Raw genomic sequence first — 26144 nt, forward strand, 5'->3', positions numbered from 1 at the left:
TTTAAAATACAGCTGATATTGCGAAATGTGACAAGATGTTGAAATGTGACAAACCCAAGTACATTGAAGCTAATAATGGAAAGTGGCAAAGTGTTGAAATGATGCAAACTGCTGTTATTTTTACATATGTATATCCGCTTCCACCAACTTCCCTCACGACACTGTCTATATATCACAATTTCATGAGGTAATATAGCACATGAAATTAGGATTACCTCAACTACCTTCAACTTCATCTATTGCAAATATCACTAATCTATCTTTCCTTAAACGTTTCTCTGTCATCTCGCGCTTACAGACTCAAAAGTGTCTCCACGAGGTCAGAAGGAGTATCAAAGAAGTCAAACATGATAATCCCAACCCTCTTCCCCTTGAACTGCTTCAAACGCGGAAGCAGCCTCTGGTTTACCCCACCCAATGGCGTCAGTTCCGTTCCATTTCCCAATGCCATAATTCGCGGAGTGTCAACCGGTACGTTACTAGTGTACTCACTGCTCGCCCAAGTCCAGAATAAACTATCCGGAGATTCGGTGGTGGCCTTGAGGAGATGGGCGGCGGTGAGGTTATATTTCAGCTGAATATTGAGCTCAGCCGAAGAGCCTATTTCCAACCCAGTTTCATAGAAGTCTTCAATATACGCAGTAAGATTCTTTTCCTCATTGTACACGAGTGTTATATCTGGGCCATTGTCGGACCACAACGCGGGTGGGAAATGGAGACCTGGCAACGCGGCTTCATATGAACTGGACAATTGATCCATATCGAAGCGGCGGAAAAGAGTGATTTTCCCGCGGGCCTGGCCGAGAGTGCCGAGTTCTCCTTTTGTCTGAAGAAAGTAGTTCTTGGCCGATGGGGAAGTCAAAGTGTTGAACATTGCCATTTGGACAGCGGCGTTGTTCGAAGCATACTGTGTTGTTCCACCTTCGTACTGAAATGAGAGGAACAACGCCTCTGAGGGATGGTCGTCAAGCCATGTGTAAAGGCCAAACAGGAGGTCCTCCACTGTGGTGGTCTGTGATTGTAGCCCCCGGCTGTGGTAAAATACTAAGGTGCTATTCGTAACATCGAATGCGAAACGGAGGTCGAAGGCACGGATGCCGGCGTTCAACATAGTGGCAATAGAGCTTTCTTGACAACGAAGCCATTGAGGAGGAGTTTCGTGCTGGGCGAATCCATTGAGAGCTGTCACATGTTTCAGGGCATCCTGAGTCTCTTGAGAGTAGTTCCAGGTAGATGCATCGTGGGTCCCAGGGATATTCATGTGAACTATGCGTTTGGAATCGGGATACGCCTTCATCCAAGTTTCTGTTTTGCGCTTCTTGTTGGGACTGACATAGTTCCCAAAGATAGGAGAAGCATCACTCAAGACCTTTTGCAGAGCAAATTGCGCGAGAGGTGATGCGTTTCGCTGCTCGACCGGGGAAGCAAAAGCAGACGCTGACAAGCTCAGTGAAACCCAGAGGATGAAGTTGAGGCTCAACATGATTGATAAGATGGAGAACAACTTCCAAGTGGAGGAGCACGCGCAATATATATATTTTGGAAAGAGTCGTGCTCGAGTAGATCTTAACCTACCTGTTTTGCTAATCCATGTACTACATGCACAATTCATTGGATATGCAAGCTCCCTCAGAGTCTTGCGCCAACTCGTTCCCCAAGGGAGGAAAGCCAAAAGATTCAATTTTAAACACGCCGCACGAAAGGCCACTAATCGATACTAATAGCGATAGTATATCAATCGGTCTAGTTGAAGCTGTACGAACTACGAAATATCCTCCAGCCAGCCTCCAATGACAATCGTCCCTGGAGCACGAGATGGTGCAGACCAATTCGCAACGTAGTATATCGCGGGAGGGTAGGACGATAAAGCCAAAAGTGGGATGGAACTAGTGTACTACGTAGTACATACCATCTGTTCTATTTCCACAATATAATCTACATCCAGCTAATGTACTGAGGAACAATGCATGCAGCGCTATGATACAGCAGAGCTACCCCTCAGCTCTTGTACACCTACATTCTCATCCTCAACGCACCCCTCTGAATCTCGGCCACAACGCCATTCCCAGCCAAAGTCCACTTCTCTGCCACAGCCTTCTCATCCACTCTCTGTCTCAAAACACCACTCGCAGCCCAATACTCCATTAATCCTCTGGCCTCGGTCTTACTTAGCCCACCTAACTGCATAACTGGTACATTCTTAAGCACTTTCTCAACGCGCTCATCATACTTCCTCTCAAACGGATCCTTGGGTGTAACTGCCCTTTTATTCTGTCTATCCAGCGTCTGGGTGAAGGCCAAGTTCATCGATAGAGCCGAGGGTGAGTGGCTTCTCGATGTCGCGCCAATGACAGCACCTCCATTGGGGAACTTGGCAGCCCCAGACAGGTGATCCAGGATATGTCTTGCGATTGTGAAATCGTGTGTGTGGATGAGTTCGAATGCTTGATCTCGATATTGGCTGCTCCCCATAATCCAATTCATCCCATCAAGGGCCATGAGGACGGGTGGGCGGCCCTTCTTGGTGATTTCAGCCCAGAACGCTTGGAAAACCGGCCATGCGACATCTGGGTCGCGGGATCCGAGCTCGAGGAGACGCGCGAGGGATGTATTTGGCTGAATTGGCATGGGGAGGTTGTGGTTCTCTGATAATTCGATACTTGATAGGATGGTATTGTTGGCCTTGGCGATTTGGGTTAGCCAATTCGCTGTGTAAGTGGGTTGGGACCAGAGGGTTGGAGTGGTGCCAGGGATAGCAGCGTAGTCATTGACGGCAGTCGCGATTTCTTGAGCTGCAGTATTCTTTAGCACTTTAAACGTGAACAGGACAAGAGTTATTACCTTCAGGAATATTGAGCACAATCCAGCCCCTAGCGAACGCGGTCGCCATGGCATGCAGAAGCATTATGCTCTTGCCAGTCCCCTTGGCCCCATCAACCACCAACGCATACGACTCTTTCTTTTGCTCCGCAGTAGAAACCATAGCCTTTGTAAGATCCAGGGCCTCCTTTCTGACCAGTAGTGCAGGCCGTCGAAAAAGACCCCATCCTTGTGTCGTCTTGAAGGCTTCGGAAGCTCGTAGGGAATCCACCATTGTGCCTGGTAATCCCACCACCTTCCCCTCTACCTGCGGCATGGCACCTTCTTCTGTTGCCTCCTTTATCATGCCATCTATCATCTCGTGAGACAGATCTTCCAKGCCTTCCACCTCAATCGCATTCGTGTTGCTGAGCACAATTCTCTTCCTGAGCGCCTTCCGTTCTCCCGGCATAGGCGGTTTCCCTGTCGGCTTCGTTATCGCCTTCTTCTTCATTCTGAGGGTTTTATTTCCCTTTTGAACTATTCTTGACTTTTTAATTACCACAGGCATAGCGCGCTGTGTTGCTGTGGAGGAGAAGGGGGCTGTTGCGGTCGGAGCAAGTTGGAGGCTCAATTTAGAATAGGAGGTATTGGGCCTTGATAGGCACTTCCAGCAATTGAGTGAAGACGCCATATTGTCTCCGTTGTGGTGGTGCAGTGCACGCAGAGTTGGCCGTGGAAATGAAATACTGACCGCGGTGATGAAGGGAGGTTGTAAGAAAGTTGTTGTTCCCAGGGTCCTAAAATGCGGCCGCTCGTTAAAGCGGCTTCCCAAAAAGTTCAGTCGTTCGCAACTTTTTATGCGATAAGCTCCCCGCTCTCTACAGTACAACACCACAACACCGCAACATATCAATTACTTCAGTCCTCGATTTACCATTTGCAACATGGTAGATTCTATGGCGACCGAGGTAGAGACCAAAGAGCCTCTTCCTATAACCGTTAACAAACCCACTCCCTACACGTTCGATTTGGGCCTCCTCCTCGCCGCCGACCCCAATCCGCTCCTCCTCAACGGCCGCGAAAACCTCGAAGAAGACCTCGCAAGCACCGCCCGAGATGGCGCTCAAGCGCTCTTAAATCAATTGCTCTCTACCTGTCCAATTTCAAGCACACCGAACGGCGTCTTGCTTTCACTTCCGGCAATTGAGACCCGTCTCCCGCGCGAGAAGGTGCCTACCCTCTACTCACTCATCTAGTTTTAATCCACATACTAACGTATTGTTTCTCCCAATAGCCTCTGCCACCACCAAAAGCGCAAACAACATGGGAGAAATTTGCCGCTAAGAAGGGCATAAAAGCCAAGACAGCTGATCAGCGCAAAAAGCTCGTGTATGACGAGGCCACCGGTGAATGGGTGCCCAAATGGGGTTACAAGGGCAAGAACAAGGCTGGTGAGGATGACTGGATTGTTGAGGTTGATGAGAAGAAGGAGAGGGAGAGGAAAGAGGGCACGGAACGACAGGGTGATGGAAGGAGGGAGCGGAAGGAGAAGGTTAGGAGGAATGAGCGGCTTCAGAGAGCGAATGAGAGGAAGGGGAGGAAGAATGGACAGTGATAAACAAGAACCAGAAGGGGTTGAGTTGCGCTCGTTTTCGTCATTGATGAGATTAAAAAGTGAGACGGCTGGGTTTATACAGGTGGAAATTGGCGTTTGGGGAGGATTTACCTTACTGCCAGGCGTTTATTTGGGTAGCTGAACTAGTTGCAGAATGGAAAAATTGCATCTTCCTTCGTTCTTCACATTTTTACTGCTACATCCTAAAATCAATCGTTGCTCATGTAAATAACCCCCACGAAACTCCCGACATCGTACTACAAAATGGGGTGGATTCACACCTGTATATACATTAGCTATCTTGTAACGGATGATACTTCTATCATCAACTATAATAGAATCTCACTGCTAAACGTACATATTCATCAAACTCCTAATGCCAACAAAAAACCAAGCTTACTAACTCCACTTATACCAAGAAATCAGCAACCCCACCTAGAAACCCCAGCCTAAAAGAAAACAACATTTAAACAGTAAAAACTACCCTTCCACAAAGCAAAAGGACCTCTTTAAAACAAAAAATACAAAAAAATAAACTCAATGTTATACTCTGCCTCGACCCAGAATTGAACTAGGGATCTTCGCATTACATGCCAAGAGTGGTATACAAGTGCGACGCGTTACCACTGCGCCATCAAGGCTGTGAGATTTGGTACAGGGAATCGTCTATTTTGTTATATAAGTGTGCATGGCGAGAACGAGCAAAGAAGGTGAGTATACAGAGTTTGCGATTAGACAACGGCACAATAGACATGTTAGGTAGGGTTTCAATAATAATATCTCTTCGTTATCCAGTGCCGTCGCTCGTGACGTTCGCTCCTCATATGAGCCTATGTCTCTTCTATCGTACAAACGGCTATCCCCCTGCCCAAACACCTCACCTCCCTGGGGTTATCACGATGAAAGGGCCTCTGCTTATACCCGTCCCCCACTAATAACGCAACCACCGCTACCATTGCCTTATAGCATCAACTCAACCCAAGCCGAAATACCGCTCCTTATACTTCAAACTTCCCGCGTTTCCAATTATCCATTCTTCAGACGATTTGACCTCTCAACTATGCCAACCCGAATGGCTTTGACTGCTTAAATCGCAGCCCAAACAGAGATGCAAACTCGTACGCAATGCATTCGAGATGACGACAAATCAAAACTTCGAAGCGGGAAGCCACAATGAAAGCGAACGATCGAAGAGCGGGCTACTATGATATCATAATGTGCAAAACGCTGGGGTATTCAACTAACGCATGGCAATCAATCAAATCCAGGCATTCATCATCCTGGGAATAAAAAGGGCATCTATAAATGTGTGAGAAGACAGTATCAGAATTGAATATCCGGACTTTGGTTGGCCTTGCTTCCGTGTATGCAGGAAAGTCGTTGAGTGTGGCTGGATGCCTCAGATGATCTAGTTATTGTTTCCTCCCAGAGATCACATTTATCCTTAAGATCATCTGACGCGTTGCATTTTTAAAACCGCCCACCCATAGAAGTGTCTAGAGTGGGAGTTGACTCTCTAGACGGATATTGTAGAATCGTGCCATAGTCAGGATCGTCGAAGAAATTCTGGCAACTGGCCTAAGCCAGCCCGAAATTCTCTCAAAGGCCAATAGGGCTTAATGGTTTAATCGGACTCAAGGGTCTCATGTCGGTACTTCTCCTTGGAGGCGTGCGCTCCTGGACAACAGTCAAGTTGGTGCTAACAGTGCTTATGCTTCGTTGACTCTGGTTCGGACCCTTGGGTTGACTTCCTCCTAGCGTCCATTTGCCTTCCTTGTCTACGCTGACACTCGAAGGCTTGCTGCTATCGGAGCTAGAAACATTACGTTCCTCATGGCTCTCCACTGCGGTACTGCTCCGTCCTTCCGCGCTGCCCGGGGGTCCAGCGTCCAATAGCATATATTCCTGTTCGATGTGATAGGTTTCTGTCTTGCAGCCTTTCCAACAATCTCTCCAATCGCAGACCAAAAACTTGAAACAGAATGCGTCAATTTTCATGCATGGTTGAAAGCAAATGCACAGATTTCTGAAGTCCATCTTGTTTTTGTCGGAGTGAGCAAGGAGGAGGGAAAGATGGCATGTAATGGCGAAGAGGAGGTAATATTTGAACGGAGAGAGCTTTGATAGCTCCTCGACGAGTAGTTGAGGGACAGTCTCAGAACCAGCACACTCCCGCGAGATGCGATCCTGGGAGGCCTTTGGGAAGAGTTCATCAGGCAGTTCACGGAGCCAAGCCTTCAGCATGGAGCCGATGATGTTGATATCGTAGAGATCTTCTTGCTCGAAGAGGTCGATGTCGAGTTCTAAATATGGTCAGCAAAATTCACTAGTAGCAGCAAACCTAACTTGCCTTCATCAAACCTCCTCTGCCACTTCTTGATCTGCGGTCCACTGCCAGGGACTCTGTACAACCCCTCAACATCACTACCCTTATAATTCAGATAGTCGATAGCCCGCCAGGGGAATGCTGGCATCCAGAATTCGGTTTTATCCCGCGAATCTTCTAATCTCTTTGAAATCCTAGTAATTCGTGTCTGCTCCACCAATGGCAGATTAATAGTCTTCAGCTCGTAATGCTCATCGTCTACCACGGGCTCCTTTTCCACTGTGCTCACAGTACGGACCCCTTTTCCAAATAAACCCTTGCTGATGGCTCCGGCGCCCTTCGTCGCAGAACTTCTAAGGTTGTTGAGGAACGTAGATCCAGTGCCGTCCCGGAACGAAGAGGAGAAATTTTGGCTTCGGTTACCTTCCCGTGTATCCCTAATCAGAGATGGCTGCAGCCTGCTGCTCTCCTTGGGCTCCTTGCCCCGCGAGCCATTCCTCCGACTGACATGACGATCCTCCGAGTGCTGCCGCATATTTGAACCCATCATCTCCCTAAACGATCTATCATTGTCCGAGCGCAGAGGGGCGGTCTTGATGGAATTGCTGTGCGCATGTGTCCGCTCTGGATACTCCGGCAACTTCTCTGTGGGTGATTCCTCTCGCGGGCTGGGGTCATCTCGTATCGATCTGGTCCTAGAAAGAAGGCTAAAAGGCTTGGGCTTGTTCTTCCGAAGGGTATTGGGATTGGAGGATGGCGGAGAATCGGCGGTCGATTCGAGGGAGGGTTCGGATTTTGAGGGGCCACCAACTGGTTTTCTTGTAGTTGATCTATCTGCACTAGACTCTGATTGCACAATTAAAAGTTAGCAGCTATACCTGGGGAGGCCCCCGAGACAGATCGGAGTCGTACCATTTCTAGCAGATTTCTGCGATGAAACCTGACTGGGGCGACTGGTGTCTCTAGACATGCTGTCTTCAGCGAGCTGTTTGGCGGTGTCAGAGTTCTGCAAACGACTCGAACTCTTCGATGCCTTGTAATTAGAGAAGAAGCCGCTTCGAACAGGGCGTTCCCGTTCACGCTCCTGCCTGTCGTATACCTCTGAAGCGCCCGAGGCGTATTGTAATGAAGGGAGAGAGACGGTTGTTGAGGGTGGAAGTGTGGTTCGCGGGAGGTGTAGATCGGACGCTTGCATCAGCGGCGGGTCGCCGTCGACCTGACCTCTCTTGGAGCTGAATCTGAAAGGTGATCTGGGCGATTTCGGGGACTTTGGGCTCAACGGTGATCGTTGATCATCGAAGAAGGTGTCTCTCACTTCAGGGTTGCCGGTATTTGGGTCGGTGAGCGTCAGCGGCTGGGGGCTCGGTTTTCTGGCCATGGTGGGCCCTGCCTGGTCGTTGCTGGCGCCTTGACTTCGCAGATTGGCCCAGGGATAAGGTTAATGGGAGTTGCTGTCTCGTATGCACCGCCTTCAGATATTATTATGCCGAAACTACAGCACAAATCTTAAGTGAGAATCGTGAGATGGACGGCGTAGCGTGGGCGGGGACCTGAGGAAGAACAATGCGGATTGTTTGCATCCAGGGACCGACTCCAGACTCCACACCACTCTCCCTCTGTGCGGTGGGGGGAAAGGCGGTGGTTGCAATCAAAAGGGACGCGGGCAAGGGAAAATAACGCTGTTTTAGATGTTTCAAGCTCTGGCCGGTTGTTGCGACGGGGTTGAGGGTTGAGGGTTGAGGGTTCAGATAGGAGGGGTTGCTTGGTCCCCTGAGCGTGGCATTCGGGGGGCAGAGAGGGCAGAGACTCAAGCGCGGGAGAAAGGAGAGCTGCTCGGTGCAAGCGGTACTCTACTACTATGTCCAGCACTTCGCACAGTAGTGTCTGTAACCCGGCGCAACGCGATGCATGCGATATACCATTCCTGGCGGCAGCGACAGTAGCAGCAGCAGTAGCAGCGGCGATGAAACGTTGAAAGCTACAGTGCAAGCAAGCACTGGGGGCGCTGCGCGGCTACTCCGTAAAGGCTGGGCTGGGTTGGGATGGAATGTGTTGCTCCTGGAGGCTGGAAACTGGAGTAGACGGTGAAGCGCACTAGGAGTCTAGGCAAGAGGCTAGAGCTGCAAATAGGCCCAAGACTCCAGATAATGGGCAGCAATCTGCAAATGGGGGCGGTTCCTGGGTTGCGTTGCGTTCGTAGAATAATTAGAATAACCTGTTCCTGAATACTTGTACCTGAGTCTAAAACTGGCGAGGAGGTGAAGTATCTGGGGCTCCTGGCTAATTAATTACTAAGCGTGTCTTGTACCTGACGGCGCCGCACCATTGCACAGAACTAGATCTAGCACACGACTAGCAGAGATGCTACGTAGGTGGTCTACTTCGCTCCAGTCTCCAGTATAAAGCCATCGACGTCCGCCGCAAGGAGTTATCGATATTATCCTTTATTCCCGCCCTCTAACAGCCCAGCGGAGCCTTTCCCTCTATTATCCGCCAATCAAACACACCAAAAGGGCACGGGCAAAGGAGCAAAGGGGCAGCGAGAAAAGGGATGTGCACGCCTCAAAGATGGATTCAAGTGTCTTGTATCGGAGCACTGCGCCATCAAAGCGTACGCGTAATTGCTGGCGTCAACGTACCAGATCCAGAGACCCGATTCAGCCCTACCTCTCTTGAAACGCTGCCCGAACTCCGCCATCACTGGAATCTGGATGGACACATGTACGAAGTCCCGAAGGCTCCGAAGGTTCCCTTTTCTGGGAGAAGGACAAGGGGATATGGGGTAAAAGCCTACTTCGAAGTAGTGTCCGCGATCTATTCACAGCTAAAGGCACTCTAGCCGGGAACAGCCTCCAATGGTAGGGCACATGTCTTGTGACTTAATAGGTTTGCCGTGGAATGTTTTCGTGGGAGGAGCCTTGGATCCGACTCTCCTAGTGGTGAAAGAATCGCTGGTAGAACAAGCTCCGAGGCCCTGTCGACGAATAGGTAGGATGTTGGTCATTAAATGGATAACGCCCACCGGCACGCGTTGATTGCTCAAAGGACGGTGGGGATATAAGCAACGAATAAGCCGAGGTAGTCACGGATTAATACAATCTAGTATACCTTGGTATATACCTAAGGTAGGTAGTATATTACCTACATAGCAGCCAAGCCCGACTAACCATTCTGTTAAAAACACTTAATTGCTTGTTACGAAAATCTTAATCAACAGCAATTCTGACGTATCCACCAGGGGTAATATAACCCCAAAGACAAGCATTACTCACCAGAGTAATTTGTACGGCACGGTATTATGGAATGGCTTATCGAACATCTCGATGACATTGAAATTACCGAGGATCATTTGCCTACATATACACTGACTTTGATCCCTTAATATTAGGGACGTCAATCAATACAATCATTTCAATTCCATGACCTATTGTCACCAATCAACTACCTTGCTTTTTATGCACCAATTTGGCCCCAAAACACTGACACATTCTCATGTCTGTCACAAAAGTGTGGCGCTAAACAAGACTAGATAGCTTCTAAGCCCGACTCGGCAACTATTCATAATTGAGACTAAACTGGCACACGTAAAACTCGGCAGTTGATTGGTCAAAATATGTCATGGAATTGAAGGGATTGTATTGATTAAAGAGTCTAATACTATGGGTGAAAGCCTCCTATATACACCTAGGTAAATGAGTGTATAAGTCAGGTGACTGAAATGAAATAAGTCCGGTGATACCCGGGTGACAGCTGAGCTTACTTTACTAATTACTATAAGGAGTAATAACAGCTGATATTCATCTCATCTGGGATATGCACGTACCATTTGCTATAATGGTGGAGGCAAAGTTCGTAAGGGGTGTTGGTAAGTGGCAAATCGAGTGCCAAGCGGCACTTTTCAGCTTGAAACTCCCGTATTCTGACACCTGGAATTAGCTCCTGGGTTCTAACACCAACCTACTATGTAACCATATCCTGATAACAACCCTTCCATCTTACAGCTCAACTTATTAACTCTCTTCCAGCTCAACTTACTCTCTTCCAGCTATAACACCTAAGCCGTCACCGTGCCCTCACTGTGCCTACGAGCTCCTATCTAGCAATGAGCACCGACGAGCCAGTGTGCCCCGACTGGGTCTTCTCCGACAATTCCAACGTCTCCATTGCGAAAGACCGGGGGTGGTTCATTTCATACACCCCTTTTATGTCTCGCCTCAGCAACGATCTGGCTGTCGTAGGTATTGGTACCGTCGAAATTCCCGTCAGGCGGCGCTCTAGTCGGAGTGGCAAGAAGCATTCGTTTAGACGATGTATTTCATGTGCCCACCGCTATGTGCAACATCCTAGGCAGGGATATTCTAGACCAGTACAGCGTCTCCTATACGTCCGGGTTGCAAGATCAGCATGGTCGTACCGTTGCCTACTTCGATGATAAGAAGAGATTATTCTGTCTCAAGCTCAGCGGACCTCCAGTCGGTCCCTCGACAGCACGTTCACTGTTTCTAAAAGACGCGGATCCAGATGGACATTACCATATCAATGCCGAATGGCACCCCTCTGAACGTCGGTTCCTTTACATTAATAAACCTACCAAATTAATGCCACTGACTTTTGCGAAACAGACGCTCGTTGGGAAGCCACCAAGCAACTCGAGCCGTACACTTCTGCTGAACCGCCGTACACGTCTGCTGACAAAGCATGGATTAAGGAGCATTTTACAGATGAATATCACCTCCTGCAACAATATGGTCTCAAAGTCTATAAGGATGAAGACCATGAAGAAGGTAGAGCGATCGTGCGCACATTTATAGCTTCTGACGCCCAGGACGCTGCCAATGGCAAGGTCTAGAAGAGAATATTACAGCCTTACTATTAGACGTAATACTTTGTTTGTTTCAACTTTGCAGATGGCATACGCACACCTGTTTAATCATACTTGTAACAGAAGGCGCCTCTCAGTATAGTATAAAGTATCGGCATTAATATAATTACACCACTCTAACTCGATAAAACTATCTTGACGCAAACAAAAAAGATTAAGCTTCTGTCAATAAAAAAGATACTTATTTTAAAAAGTTGAATCCTTATACTCATATAACTACACTTGGAATGTCCTGATTATATAATATCCCTATGACGATACCACATCTCTCCCTTCTGCAAACCCCCAGCCCACTCGTAACATCTTTACTCCTACGGAGCATGAACTACTCCGGATCCTGATAGACCGTCAACAAGAATCCGCTGACAGTCTCACCCGCACATATATCCTGGTCCCTTGGCCATGCGTTTGCGCCCGAGGATTGTACTAGGAAGAGCTGGGAATGATGGGTCATTATCCTTCCAATATCTGGTGACCAGACCTCCAGTCACGATTCTGGCCTGCTTCTCGATCTTATACCTATTCCTAGTACAGTACTTGCGCCAAGCCAACTACCGTGATCCAACGTCCTACTTCTTTGACCCGGCCCGAGCGTACGAGCGAATATACTCGACAGATAGGATAGAGCAAGCCGATGCTTTCATCCAATCTGCAAAGCTACAATCCGCCGGCCCAGAGCCCTCGCAACAACCACCGGTAGTATGTATCGGCGTCGTAACAGTAAAACGAAGAGAGGACCAATACGTGCGGCGAACAATCGGGTCTCTTCTGGAAGGCCTTCCTAACGAGGAACGACGCAGTATATACCTTAACATCCTTGTTGGCCATGCAGAGCCGTCGGAACATCCGATTTCCGGGGAGAAGTGGATCGAGACCCTCCCGGACAAGGTTTTAGAATACAGGAAGACGGATATCGCTCGCATACAACAATGGGAGGAAGGAGGATGGTACCGGAACAAGACGATATTTGACTACACGTACTTGTTAAACGATTGCTATGCGACAGGTGCACGTTATATTGCTATGATAGAAGATGACACTCTCGCGGTAGAGGGTTGGTATCCACGTGTACTAGAGGCACTGAAAGACATCGAAAAGGAAATGGAACGCCGAGCAGGAGTGGAATGGGTGTTTCTGAGACTCTTCTACACAGAGGAGCTCTTCGGATGGAATAGTGAAAACTGGCCAATATATGTGTTTTGGTCATTCATGAGCTGGGCAATTATAACAAGCTCCTTAATTGCCGTGAGAAGCAGATTAAGATCTATGCAAGCCTTTCTGTCGAATGCAGCTATATTGACGATATCCGGGGTGTGCATCCCGGCACTGGGTGCCTTTTTCTTCGCATCTGGTAGGAATTCGATTTGGCCACTTACGCCTGGAATCCATGAAATGAACAAATTCGGCTGTTGCTCACAAGGTTACGTCTATCCGCGTGATATCGTTGCTCCTCTCCTTCAAAGGACCAACTTGGAGACAGATTGGCTCGTGGATATGATGATAGAGGACATTGCAGACGACGAAGGTTGGGTTAGATGGGCGAGAACGCCGGCTTTGCTACAGCACATTGGAACGTCAAGCCCGAAAGGACATGGGTTTGACGAGACAGCAGGGCAGCTTTGGAATTTTGGGTTTGAATTATATGAGAAATTACGTTTGGGCAGGAGTTAATAAGTTATGGATAACGTATACCCCCATAACATAGAGATTTGTCAACCTTACGCTGATAAGTACCAGCTTCTTCATTTCCCTTGTGCGGCGCTACTACAATCCAGATTTGACATTCCTTGCTTGACATCTTTCATCTCTATCTCAACCTCCAAACTTCCTCAAATCCCGAGCAGTGTTCTAGAGGTACTTTGTATGTGCAGAGCTAGTGTGAGGTATCGCACTAGATGTTGAAATGAGTCTCTAATTCGACCTTCCACCTTTCTCCCGCTGCCTTTATTCGTCTTAAGTTGGGCCCATCCCATAGAATTCCGGCCCCCGAGTTGCAGCCTAGCAGTGAGGTTATATTTTATGTCCTCCCCTAACCTTACCCTTAAAGATGTTATGCATGGGAAATTATGCCAAGTACACTGTCTCCATTTCTAAACTCCGCTTGAAATGACATGGTCTTTATTTCCTTGAGGTGCTCGTCATGGACAAGATAGCTATATAAGAGTCTGAGACTCCGGAGCGGAGGCGCACTAGTAGCACTGGTTTAGTCGACTGTATCGGGCCAATGCCTTGAACTGTCGAGCTGCATTTGTATTTTAATTGATTTCTCTGTTTGGAAATAGTCGTTCTGTGGAGGTATTAATGATTTGAGAATGAATGAGTAAGAAGCTCAAGAGAGAATTTGGCACGAAACTATAAAGCCGAAAGACTTCACCGCACTCCATCCCGCCTATAGCAGCCCCATCCCTTTTGGGCTCACTGCCGGCGGCCGGGATAACTTCGCTACGACCTCAACGAAGGTATATATATTCAATTAAAGAAAATATTGTAACGACAACCTAGCTCTTTACGATGCTCCCTACAAGCATCACACGACACTCAGTACGGAGAGAAATATAACTAGGTCTAGCGACAACTACGAAACGGCAGAGATTAATTGGCTGTGGGCAATGAACTCTTTTGGTATTTTTACTCCTCATTTCTGTTTTGTAGTTTTTCCGTTCCTTTTGTTTCCATTTTCTCTTTCTGTTTCTTTCGACTCCTCCCCGTCCCCTTAGCGAGTATTAGTAGCGCCTGAAAACAGAGTCAACCACAATAATAACATTTGAGCTTTAAAACATAGATCTCAAATATACATATAGCTTGGTATTGCTATAATTTTAGTGTTTAGGGGTATTTCACGCTACAGTACCAACGCATATACGAGACTCCAAATTACCCCTACCTCCCTATTTAGCCTTCATCAAAGCTCCGGAATCTATCCAGTCCTCCCCTCGAAATCAACATACCCTTTCCCCTTCACAAAAGTATGTTCCCACGGTCCCTGTTCCGCCTTCTCCGCCAACTCAAGGTAGTTTTCAGCGTGGGCCTGCCCGTCCAGACCCGTATACATGGGACTTGCATCTTCGTGCCGCTGGTCAGCGAAATAGAACCTATTTCAGCATTAGTTGCCCATTTCCCAGTAAGTCGATTAACATCCCAACTTTTCAAACACGTTTCGAAGAGGAAAAGAAAGATTAAAGCGAGAGGCCTACCTAAACCCATCTTTCTCATACGTCTTCACAGCACACTCAATCATATGCGCAGCGACACGCTTTCCCACCATCAAGTTCATCAGATGTGGAATGGCAGTGTGAGTCCCACAGTTACCCGTATAGATAAAAGTCTTCGGCACCTCCGTTGGCAATTCTTTGAATCCCGCAAGTGCTTGCTGCACAGCGGCATAAGCGCTGATGGCATTGACATTTAAACTCGAGGCCCATTCATCCACAGGAATGGAGAACGGATCCGGTTTGTTAAGTGTTACATAAGCTGCTTGATATCTGTTAGAACGTTTGGAGAGAGAAAATATTCAATTATGAAAAGGAGACAGGGTGATAGATAGGAACCTATACGTGCCATTGTAGACCACCACATTTGGAACCCCAAGCTTAGCCTTGACTTCCGAGAAAATGGAAGGCATAACAGAGAGATCGGATAAATCGGCTCGGATGAGCAAGTTTGCAGAATTGAAGATCTCTTTAGTTGGATTCCTCGACACGACCGCGACTTTATATTCTTTTCCCGAGAAATGCGTAGCGATAGACCGGCCAATATTCTGGCCTGCACCAATGACAAGAACGATTTTTGAAGCCATGATTTTATGCGTTTTACCTTTTTTTCCCTTACTAGAGTATTTAAAGGAAATAGTTTGATGGAGAATGAAATTAAAAAGCGAGAGGTTTGGACTCTGACCTTATGGGCTTATTATAGATACTTGTACGTTTTATAACCATTTCAAAGCGCAATTTGGACTTTGATCTTATGCGGGTTATAGATTGTAGATACTTTTATATTTGTAATGATTTCAAAGCGGGCTTAGCCACGAAGGGTAATTCCGAATTCGTGACAACCACCACGGAGTATCCTGCTGATGTGAGCACTCCACAAAAGCCCAAGATCCAAGCAGTCTCCGCGCATCCCGGTGATGTACTTTCAAAGTTTAATTCATCCGAGATCATATTAAGAGGTGGGAGCCGTGGGGTAGCTTAAAGGTAAATAGGGATTAGAAAGCATTGGGAGAGGTCGAAGCGTGGTTGGGTGTCATTGCTAATTGATGGAAAGAAAGCTTTAGCGCCACAATTGCGTTCTAAGCGTGCTCCTGATGGCATGAAATAGTAAGGCGGGGTAGTGGAGAAGGTTGCCTATGTAGTTAACTTGAAGGGGAGAGAAGTTGGCATTAAAGTCATATATCGTTCACTCCGGAAGAGTAGAAACCCCTGTACCTCTAGCCATTAACGATAATCTACGAGTCGCTTCGAATGCAAAAGGGAAAATGGAATACATGAATAAACACTGCTAATGGACTTTATTGATCTTCGCACGTCCAAAAAATTCGGGTCACCGATGCGCTTTTATAATACTCCTTTACACAACGTATCCGCTCACATATATCTAGCTATCATTGTTAATCTCACGCCAATCCCTCTATGGCAGGTAGTGAGAAATCAGTACACAAACAACACAGCACCTTATCCCCAATTCATCAAAACCTTCTTCTTCTGCTGCTTCTTCTTCCCCTTCCCGCCCTCATCTCCTCCCAAGGCCTCATTCTCACTAATAGTACCCTGATCACCGGCACCACCGCCCCACGAGAACGCCGCGTTGCCTGAACCGCGACCTCCATCGCGCCGTACCATTCCGGAGCCGTAACCAAAGATAGAACTCTGGGGTTTGGGAGCTGGTGGCAGCGCTGGGAAAGCATCACTTCCGCCTACGGCTGCTCGAGGTGGACCACGAGAAGCAGGTCGGGAGGTGGGCGCTGACGATACATTTGAAGGTGGAGCAGATGAGGAACCGACCCATGGTACGGTCGAGACTTTGCTCCGACTCGACGATCCTGGTGTTGGAAGACCGGGAAATGGATTGCTGGACGAGGAGAGTCCTGAAGCTGTACCCCATGATCGCGTTTGTGACACTGATGACCGCGAGGATTTAGCTGTGGATGATTTTAGTTTGAGCACCCGAGTTGATTTCGCTGCAGATGGAGTGGAGGAGGAAGATGCGGGGGTGGATGAAGTTATAGAAGCCCAGCCAAGTGGAATAGAGCCACCAGTGGCACTGCTAGCCGCAGGCAAAGAGGGATAATCTTCGTTAATAGCTCGCCAATCATTCCATGCTGTCCGAATTGCATCTGCCTTGCTTTTATCCTCATAAAGATCCGCAACCTCGCGAATCAAAGTCCCCAGAGCACTTGATGTTGTGTCTGAAAAGAGCGCAAAAAAGGAATCGATAAGCGCAGGTGCGGCAAGTTTATTAGATTGGAAAGCAGAAATCGAACTCCGGAATCGACCAAGTTTTGTCTGATCGTTCTGGAGTAGAGAGCTGGCACGCTCAATAACTTCTCTATGGCGAAGCTGGCGAGCTTGTTCCTGGGGTGTTAGGCTCGGTTGGGAAATCCCAATATTTTGAACGCCTTCGGCCACAGCATCCACGTTCCCAGAGGGCCGTGGTGCAGTAACGCTGGCTGGTTCCCGCGTGGGTGCAGGCGTCGATAATTGGCCTCCGAATGTGCGGGGCGCTACCGACTGGGAAGTTTGGATTGCCATCTGTCGTTGGAACGCCTGCTCATCTCGCCGTAACGGCTGTGCACTTGAAGCAGGTATTGCTTCCGCATTTGGATCCCTTCCTCTTCCCCTCCCTCCTCTCCCTCGACTCTCACGTTGTTCTCGTTGACTTCCTCCACCTCTCCTTTCTTGAAAATAAGGAGCTCGATAATCAAACGACGACATATCGACAATCCTCGCATCTCGCCGTACGTCTTTTGAAAGACTATCTCCATGCTCCTCTAGCTGATGAGCCTTCAAGTCCATCTCTGACACAAAGACGATAAATTTCTTCTCCTGACACTCCCTATCCAGACATGGGAAGTGATCTTTTCTGAAATGCTGATCCAGCTTCTCATAGTTAAGATAGTATTGCGGCGGGCCCCCTCTTCGATCACAGATAAAGCATCTTTCATGCTTGTCCCTGCAATGAACATAAAGCTCATCATCACCATAAAACCTTTCCCCGCAGAATCCACACAAAGGATGGCCCTTAAATCCGCTTTGATCGATAGCACCCGGGTTATCGTCCCCTTTCTTCATATGCTTTGTTAATTCCGCATCAGTAAACAGGTCATGCTCGTGTGTAAAGACTTTCTTATGCCGCGAACACAAGTCACAAATCTTCCTGTGATGAAGACCCCTGACATGTCGATGCAAGTCCGGCCATCCTAAGCATGCAACATCGCAATCGCCGTCGGGACAATTATATCGCAAGAGCAGTCTTGTATCCTCCATGATATCATTATTCTCGTATCGAATGCCAATATTCTCGTCTGTGTTGGAAATATCCGCTGCGGTAAAGTCCTCGAATCGTTTGGTGGCATCATCAGTGAATATTACAAATGGGGCTTCCGTCTATCGAATGATTAGCATGGGTTCATAGAAAAATGAGGAGGATAGACTGACTCGACAATGCGGACAATCTTTCGTTTTATACAGCGCCCTCATCCTCAAGGCGCAGATATGACATGTCCGATGATTACACGGCGCAACAGAATGGTGCATCACTTCCGACGCGCAAATGAAGCATACTTCAGCCTCCACCTGTCCCTCCTGCGAAGCTTCAACTTCCTTCGCTTTTAATTTTCCATTGGCGGGCGTTGGCAGCTGTTCGTTCTGGGGCATAACTCGAGGCGCCTTCTGAGGTGACAATAGTCCAGATGGACCTTCCCCTCCGCCTCCTCTCCGTCGCATCTGGTGTTGGGCGGGTCGCATTTCGTCCCCCAGATTCTGTGCATCGCCTCTTCCTCGTCCCCGTCCCCTACCTCTGCCTCGTCCTCGGCCGCCTCTGGGACCGTCTGCAGGTCGGCGCTCATTTGCTCCTGGGTCCGTTCCTATAGAAGCCATTGCGTTTGCGGGATTCGTTGTTGTCCGCTGTTCCGTTATGCACCAGGAAAAAGCTCAATTAGCCACAAGGGCAGAGGAATCACAATCCAACCCGAATTATTCACCCAAATCTCTGTATGCTAGTAGAAAACAGATGTTGCTGGACAAAAGCAAGTTGCACTGATGGGGGTTTTATACTTTATCGTTCGCTGTCTGGGGTTGATGTTGAAAGCAACTGGGGAGCCAGGAAGTGGTGGTGGGGCAAAACAAGAAGCGAAATCCAGGTCACTTCCCTACAATAATAATAAATGCGACGGGAGCAACCAGAAGCGACCCCGCGGAAGGCTGAGCCACCAGCGCCACACTGATTGCTGACAACATCGACGCTTCGACTCACAATGAGTGCAATTATGACCACATAGGACAGCCAGGTGATAGGTGGCGTCGGCGGTAAGGAGTCACATTAATGTTGCTACTACGTACATGTACAACTTGAAAAGAGAGACATTACTTGTATTGTCATGCTACTAACCAATGTTAACAATGGCTTTAAGTTATACTGGTACTGTACTGTACACCTCCAACTGTTATCCTCTAAAGGCATAAAGAGGCTAAAAGCTATAGTTCCTTAACTAACACAGCACATACCACCCTCTAACACTCATTCCGAGATAACGCAAACGTAAAATGCCATTTTTATGCAACCATAACTACCGAAGTAAATTATCCGCTCATAAGTCACCATTTATTTATCTCCATCCCATTTGATAGCATACCCAGGTGCTCCGAAGCCGCTTTCCAACCACCGCGAGCCATGCAATGCAGAAAGAAGCAGCCCAGACGCAAAAAAAGCAACTCACTCCGAACGCGTATACCGCATTATGTTATTTAAAACGCCGTATGGCCAGTTTCCAAACCCCAGTGCGTCTCATCCCTGTTTCCCAGTTGGCCATAAGAAGCTCCAGGGGCGAGCCTCAGTCATATTTCAATAAAATAGCCCCTTCCCCATCAATAGTGTCGCGCCTGGGAGAATGACGAGCGGTGAAGATACCTTATTACTCCTCTTCGACGTCATAGAGCTGCTTGCCTAGTATTTTGTTCATGGTAAACATGTGCACCTTGTCCTGTTTGAACACTAGCTGCATCTTCTCGTCACAGAGGATTTGGCGCTTGTCGGCTGGGTCTTGGAGATCTCGACCTTTGATGTACTCCCATATCTTTTTAACGACTTGCGGCCGCGAGAGCTATTAAGATATCATAGTCAGAACCAAGCAGGCAGCACCTATGGGAATCAAGGGAGAAAATAACATAAGACTTACAGTAGGCTCACCGACCAAATCCGCAAGCGGCGCCGAAAGGTGGTACTGTTTCTACAAACTATTAGCACTTGCGACAGCCCCAACACCTAGGAGTAGAGGGGCAGACTCACATGGAAACCGCCTTTCTTGACCTTCTCCTTCACCTCCCCATTACTATCCAGCTCCACATCACTATCATCCTCCGCCTTCACCTTCTTTTCGCTCTTCTTCTTCGGCGCCTTCTTGCGCACGCTCGCCTTCTTATTCACGCCTCCTCTGGTAGGCCTCGCCCTACTATTCTCCTGCGCCTGCAGCATCGCCGCCAGCTTCGCATCGTCCACAGGCTTTGCCCGCTTCTGCTTCTTCTTTGGCGGGCTGACATCAACCTCGGAGTCTTCATCTTTAATAGCAGATGGCGTTGATATGCCACGACTGCTGGCTGAGCCTGATGGTATAGGTTCCGCTTCTGATTTCACCCCGGAATGGTACCCATTTGTGGCAGGTGGAGGGGCGGTTTCAGTAGTCGGGACGGGGATATTGTGGGCATTTGAGGCTCGGTCGAATCGTTCTAATATAAGGTCTTGAACCGCGCTCTGTAGGAGTTATATATTAGCTATTTGGAGCCACATGTGTGAATGGCGCATGTTTGTCCTACCTTCTTATCTGAGAGGTCAATGTCGAGTTGCGCCGCAAGCCCTTTCCGGATTTGTTTCGCGGAGATGGTTTGGAGGTCGCTCGAAGCAAGTATTCCATCAATGATAGCAGAATACTGCGCTTTCTCCGCCGGTAGTACTGTATTGGCATTAGCTGGGTACTTTTGAGGGCCGTGGTAGGTTCCATACATGAAACCGACATCTGGGGCGGTTTGTTGACCGAGTGTCTGACGGAAGTCCAGCTTAGAGAGTTGTGCGTGCCTAGATTAGGAAGATCTTGTAAGCTATTGGAATTAGATAGGATGAACCCATGGGAGAAGGTGAAGCGCATACCCACGGCTAATCAGTTGCGTATTTGAACGGTGTTAATGAGGGGTTGTCGCAAAGGTGAAGGGAAGTGTCGCTGTGCTATGTTTGCTTCAGAGCTAGATTCGTGCTGCTTTCAATATAGCGCTGAATGTGGCCGGATTGCGCCTATAGATATTATACAAGCATGCGCCCAAAGAAATACAATTGATTGTAGGAAGTATCCAGAGGGAAGGCAACTGTGAAGGTGTCAGTTCCGCCCGGGATGCGTGACCTCCCCAACGTTCTGGGCCGAGCTGGATGATGTGGCTGGGAATATCAAGCCACATTCGGGAGCCTGCATCCTCTCAAGTTATAAGCTGTGACCTGCTACGGTACAACGTACTCTGTACGAGCTTCCTCTTTATCACGGTTTTAAGCCCGGGTAATGGCATTATTCTAAGCAAAGTATTATTATTTGATAGGTTATTATTTTCAAGCACTGGTCTCTTCGGTAATTCCCGGTTTCAAAATGCGCTGATGGCCATATGGCCGGATGAAGAGCCATCAGGTCCGTGGCCTGGTAGCTAATATCTCAGTTTCACTTTCAGGTATGATTTCATAAAAAGCTGAGATGCATCGAGAAACATTCATTGTATTATCCCATCGCGTCCTAGTAAACTAAGATCCCAGAAATTCAAAGATTAACCAAGTGCCCGCTATTTCCTACAAATATGCCTACACGAAATACTACTTCCAAATGTACCTTCTATTAGAGAACACCAGCTGGTAGATAATACTCTCTGAAGCGGTCCGTCTCGTCCCATTCCAAACAATATACTACATTCCAGCAAACGATCAAAAGCTCCGGGAACTTAATTGTCCAAAAACTCAAGTACCCGTCTGGTAGGGGCCCAACTTCCTTCTTTAGCTTATCGGACATGTCCTCGTAATGGTTCTTCTTGTTCCGTAGAGCCCGGAGGAGATCCAGAAGTCGAGTTCCAGTGTATTTCCTCTGCTTGCCCATGGAATCTACAAAATCTTTGCCAAGATACTTCAGAAAGTCGCCGCGAACAACTCGAGGAGCGAAACGCTCGAGTTCCTCCAAAGCAGGGGAAGGTGGATCGCGCTTCTCTTTCTCGAAATGGTCCGAGACGTCGCAAAGGAAACTGAGACGCTTCTTTGGAGTCCAGAAGAAGGGGTGAGCCATGACTGCGCGGGCATTGGGCCGCTGTTTAGGTTCTGGTGAAAGCATGGAACCGATGAGGTCGTCGGCTTCTAGCCCGTATTCTCCGTACATGGCAAGCCGGCCGAGATCATACTTGCCCTTCCGAATGTTTACTTCCCTCATGTACCGGTCGCCACAGTCAAAGGGATGTGAGCCTTTGGTGAGGACATAGAAGAATACCAAGCCCAGCGAGAAGATATCAATCGCCCTAGTTGCCCGCCGATTGGGCATTATATCCGAACTAACGAGAATCGAACCTGAGCCGCCATCTGTGCTTGCGTCGACCATCGAGGGTCCTTCCTTGGCATCGTCGTCCAAGAGTAACTCGGGTGCACGCCATCCAGAGGTACCTGCCGCATGGGCTGTAGTTGCACGGAAGGATGATTGCTCGCCTTCTAGTTTCTTGCACAGACCGAAGTCCGAGACGAGGACGCGGGGTCTGCCATCCTTGCCCATTGCGACTAGAATGTTTTGAGGCTTCAGATCCCGATGGACGATACGAAGATTGTGCAGATGTTGAAGACCGTTGGTGATTTGATAGAGAACATTCGGCAAGTCCCTCTCGCCGCCTCGAGCTAAATCCTGATGCAGATGTGGCTTCTCAACGACATCCGCGAGAGATGCTGGGCATAACTCAAGGGCGATGTATAGAAAGCCGGCCGCTTGTTGTTGAGCAAAGTATCGGATGACTGCTACTGTTAGTATTCGACCGTTTCGAAATTTCTAATAACTTACCATTTGGATGATCGTCACTTTCTCTAAGGAGCTTGGTCTCTTGAGACGCGATGTCAAAGAACTGGATGAGCATCCGCTTCACAGCGACGGAGCGCCCATCAAAATTGCCCTCGAAGACCATTGTCCCATTGCTCCCAGTCCCGATAAGCTTTTCAGTATTAACTTCGAGTGCACCAATGCGGATAATTGGCCCCGACACTTCTGACGGGTCATTAGATATGGTGTGGATGTCGGGCTCCAGCTTTGTCTGCTCGCCCAGTTTCTGGGCATCACGAACAGCATCTTCGACCGTAGGTTGCGGCTTTGGCGGATTGCCATCTTGAGAACGATCCTGAGCAGGTTCAGAGCCATCACCTGCAGCAGCTTTTCCTTTCTTATGTTTCACTCCACCCCGACGCCCCCTGTGGGCCTTCTTGGCCGGTTTTTCTGCCGGTTTATCGACTGGCTTATCGGCTGACTTATCTGGTTCTGAAACTGCCTGTGGGGGCGCTGGAGCTTCTCTTGGAGGGGACGGAGCTTCCTTTTCAGTAGTTGCATCGGGCGCTGGTTTGGGTTCTTCTTCCACCTTGGGAACGGGAATTTCCGGGGCTTGGGGTAGCTGGTCGCTTTCTGGAGTATCCTCACGCACCGGACCTTCCGGTAATGAAGTGAACCTCTTGTCTCCACTCAAACGGCCAACCCAAGTTCGGACCTGCCGTTGGTTGGTAAGTAGCAAGCCGATCAAGAAAATTATCAACACGGGATTCTTGACGAATTCAAGAAGGTTATGTGCTGCAATGCCCGGGATTTGTTGGAAACGCTGTAGCACAGTTGGTTCATCCATCAATGCAGGAACATTGTCGTTAAAGGTGTGGTCCAATTGATCTTTGTCCAGGGGAGCTGAGATAGTCAACAGGGGCTCCGTTCTAGCATGCTCAATCGAGTGCAGCCCAACAAGCGCTTCTGAAAGTTGCAATTCGTTCATGATGTCCCATGAAGGTCGGTGTTGCTGCCACCCTTGCTGTGCAACCTGGGCTTGTTGAGTGCCCTGGACAGCAAGAGGGTATGTTCTACCAGACATGGCATACCAACTGCCATCCTCAGTGTGGTTCAAGAAGATACTGCTAGCCCGGTGTTGAGCTGCTGTTTCATCATCATGATCAGGCGGCATTGGTTGCGGAAGAATAATCAGCTCTGGATCATTCTTTTCAGTGTTCCAAGGCCTCGCGACGTCGAAGACCCGGACGACTGGCGATGCAAACTTATGTTTGAACAGCCTCCCGGGCTCATCCGCCCGGCTTCGGTCATGATCAAATCCAATGACACCACCATCGTGGCTTGTGTAGATGTACTTGTTATCGGGCGTCGCGTGGTACTGTCGTTGTAGATCTTGGTCGTAGGTGTTGGGTGTCCACTCAAAGAAGCTTAGAGTAGCAATTTGATGGCCATCTTTTCGTGCTTGGATACCAACTGTGTACTCCGTCCGGCCAATTGTCAGGGTTGCGCTAGTACACTCCTCACTAGGGAAGTTCCTATTCGCGCAGTTACCCTCGCCGCCGACCAAAGCACCTTTCGGGCCAAAGTATTTGATAACTTTGCCTGTATTGGCATCCACCGTTATCATATCGGTCCTCTTCTCTCCAGTATACATGACGGGAGGATCTTCATTTCCATACGGAGACATTTCTTCGACGAGCTTCTTCATGGTGAGACCGGTATTCACAAGGCCGGGGTTTGGCCCACCGGGTCTGTAGATGTAGAGACTTCCATCTCGGCTCGGTTCGACGATCCAGAGGAAGTCATCGATCGGGATCGACTCATAATCCTCCTCGATTTCCGATCTATTCCGTCGAAAGTATTTTGTTTCGACCATGGGACGCTCGTATGACAGCTCCCACCTCTCCTTGCCAGTCTTCCGGTCCCTGGCATGTAACTTCCCATCGACGGTCGCCAGAAGCACAAAGTCTTCCACTTCCCAATCCTCAAGACTCCGCGCAATATGCGGCGAGGAGAGCCCAGCACGCGTGGTGGTGGACTGTCTTGCAGGAGGTGCTGCAACGGCGGAATCCGCCGGAGCCAAAGTTGCGATGGCGCTCGCATCGTTCTTGATGTTGATGTGTCGGTTTTGATGTTCAATCTCGTTGTTCACGCTCAGCGTATTCTTCCGCCGGCCGGAGGTGAGGGGAGTCTCGATGGGATGGGGGATCTTGGTGGCCCCGATCGTGTGTACGGCCTCTGCCTCCAGGCTCTCGTGGGGCGACTCGTGTCGCTGGCGGAGCGGTCGCTGCTGCTGCTGAGCGTCGACCAGCCATGGGAGAAATAGTATGGCTGCTGCAAAGATAATTAGATTATTTACGACGGGGCCATCTCGAGGGGGCCGCCGTCGCGGCATATTGGCGCCTTCAACGTTGCTGGCTGGATCGCGACGTCGCCAAGGCGATGTCTTTGTGTGTGTGAGCGGACGCAATGAACGTGTGCGGGAACGATATTAGTAGCGGGCGGTAATGCGAGCAGAGCCCACGAAAGCGACAATCAATAGGCTTGTAGATCGGGTGCTAAATAGCTTGCTAAATGCGAAAGCAACGCGAGAAAAACAACACAATGATAAAGATCGAATGCCCTCGGGAGGATGGGGGAGAAGGATGTTTGGTGGTGGCAGGACGGGGAGGTTGGATGTTGGATGTTGGATGCTGGAGGTTGGCGTTCCCAGGGCTTTGTACTGTCGTATTGCGCGTTGAACGTCGTACTCGAGTAGCACGTATTATAATTGGGGTCTCGATTTAGAAATGCGTGGAACGCTGTGCTGGTTGTCCGCCGCTCCACTCACTCCGCCTCCGTCTGTCTCCGCCTCCGCAAAAAGAGAGGAGAGAGAACCAGGGCGAGGAGGGCGAGGAGGCACAGGTTGCTGGAACGTTTTACTTCGCAAGGGATCGAACGATGTTCCACGTATAACGAGCCAAGTACAGAGCACGAAGCATCCAGCGTCTCTGGGCGGGGGCCACGAGGTTCTTTGCAGCCGCGTCGGGTTTGGGGTAGAGAGAGGGCGGACGGCAAAGAAAAAGATTCACAATGGTGCTGATAAATTGATATTCACATTGATATTCACCATACCTACTCCCTACGAAGCACGTAGTACCACGCACGGATTTCTGTTTTTCATTTTTTTTTTCTGTGGCCAGGTCAGGTCCAGGAAGAGTTGCGCCGTCAGCTTATCACTATTACCCATCACCCATCACCCTCCGCGCTCTTTATTCGTCATATCGTCCGT

The 26144-nt window shown here is 48.8% G+C and overlaps 8 protein-coding genes across 8 annotated transcripts; 3 read left to right on the top strand and 5 right to left on the bottom strand.

Annotated features, from left to right (window-relative positions):
- Positions 1–292: 292 nt before the first annotated feature.
- On the bottom strand, positions 293–1483 carry BP5553_00049 (uncharacterized protein; the record flags this gene model as incomplete). The annotated part of the gene is made up of 1 exon (XM_032008672.1): positions 293–1483. The coding sequence occupies one exon, from the start codon at positions 1481–1483 to the stop codon at positions 293–295; it is 1191 nt and encodes a 396-aa protein (XP_031872726.1).
- A 2263-nt stretch (positions 1484–3746) lies between these two features.
- Positions 3747–4417, top strand: BP5553_00050 (Uncharacterized protein; the record flags this gene model as incomplete). Its single annotated transcript, XM_032008673.1, has 2 exons — positions 3747–4031; positions 4097–4417. The coding sequence occupies 2 exons, from the start codon at positions 3747–3749 to the stop codon at positions 4415–4417; spliced, it is 606 nt and encodes a 201-aa protein (XP_031872727.1).
- A 1599-nt stretch (positions 4418–6016) lies between these two features.
- On the bottom strand, positions 6017–8121 carry BP5553_00051 (GTPase activation, GAP; the record flags this gene model as incomplete). The annotated part of the gene is made up of 3 exons (XM_032008674.1): positions 6017–6720; positions 6759–7589; positions 7656–8121. The coding sequence occupies 3 exons, from the start codon at positions 8119–8121 to the stop codon at positions 6017–6019; spliced, it is 2001 nt and encodes a 666-aa protein (XP_031872728.1).
- Positions 8122–10845: 2724 nt separating this feature from the next.
- Positions 10846–11592, top strand: BP5553_00052 (uncharacterized protein; the record flags this gene model as incomplete). The annotated part of the gene is made up of 3 exons (XM_032008675.1): positions 10846–11042; positions 11095–11306; positions 11366–11592. The coding sequence occupies 3 exons, from the start codon at positions 10846–10848 to the stop codon at positions 11590–11592; spliced, it is 636 nt and encodes a 211-aa protein (XP_031872729.1).
- A 435-nt stretch (positions 11593–12027) lies between these two features.
- BP5553_00053 (uncharacterized protein) lies at positions 12028–13296 on the top strand (the record flags this gene model as incomplete). The annotated part of the gene is made up of 1 exon (XM_032008676.1): positions 12028–13296. One exon carries the CDS (start codon positions 12028–12030, stop codon positions 13294–13296), a length of 1269 nt encoding a protein of 422 aa, XP_031872730.1.
- A 1246-nt stretch (positions 13297–14542) lies between these two features.
- BP5553_00054 (Uncharacterized protein) lies at positions 14543–15421 on the bottom strand (the record flags this gene model as incomplete). The annotated part of the gene is made up of 3 exons (XM_032008677.1): positions 14543–14717; positions 14820–15107; positions 15180–15421. 3 exons carry the CDS (start codon positions 15419–15421, stop codon positions 14543–14545), a joined length of 705 nt encoding a protein of 234 aa, XP_031872731.1.
- Positions 15422–16295: 874 nt separating this feature from the next.
- BP5553_00055 (RING protein) lies at positions 16296–18719 on the bottom strand (the record flags this gene model as incomplete). Its single annotated transcript, XM_032008678.1, has 2 exons — positions 16296–18227; positions 18405–18719. 2 exons carry the CDS (start codon positions 18717–18719, stop codon positions 16296–16298), a joined length of 2247 nt encoding a protein of 748 aa, XP_031872732.1.
- A 1034-nt stretch (positions 18720–19753) lies between these two features.
- Positions 19754–25268, bottom strand: BP5553_00056 (Uncharacterized protein; the record flags this gene model as incomplete). The annotated part of the gene is made up of 8 exons (XM_032008679.1): positions 19754–19942; positions 20018–20068; positions 20128–20589; positions 20652–20910; positions 21161–21194; positions 21341–21393; positions 21834–22851; positions 22898–25268. 8 exons carry the CDS (start codon positions 25266–25268, stop codon positions 19754–19756), a joined length of 4437 nt encoding a protein of 1478 aa, XP_031872733.1.
- Between the last annotated feature and the right edge of the window lie 876 nt (positions 25269–26144).

Source organism: Venustampulla echinocandica, assembly GCF_003357145.1.
Source record: "Venustampulla echinocandica strain BP 5553 chromosome Unknown scaffold_0, whole genome shotgun sequence".
In the NCBI taxonomy this organism is placed as follows: Eukaryota; Fungi; Ascomycota; class Leotiomycetes; order Helotiales; family Pleuroascaceae; genus Venustampulla; species Venustampulla echinocandica.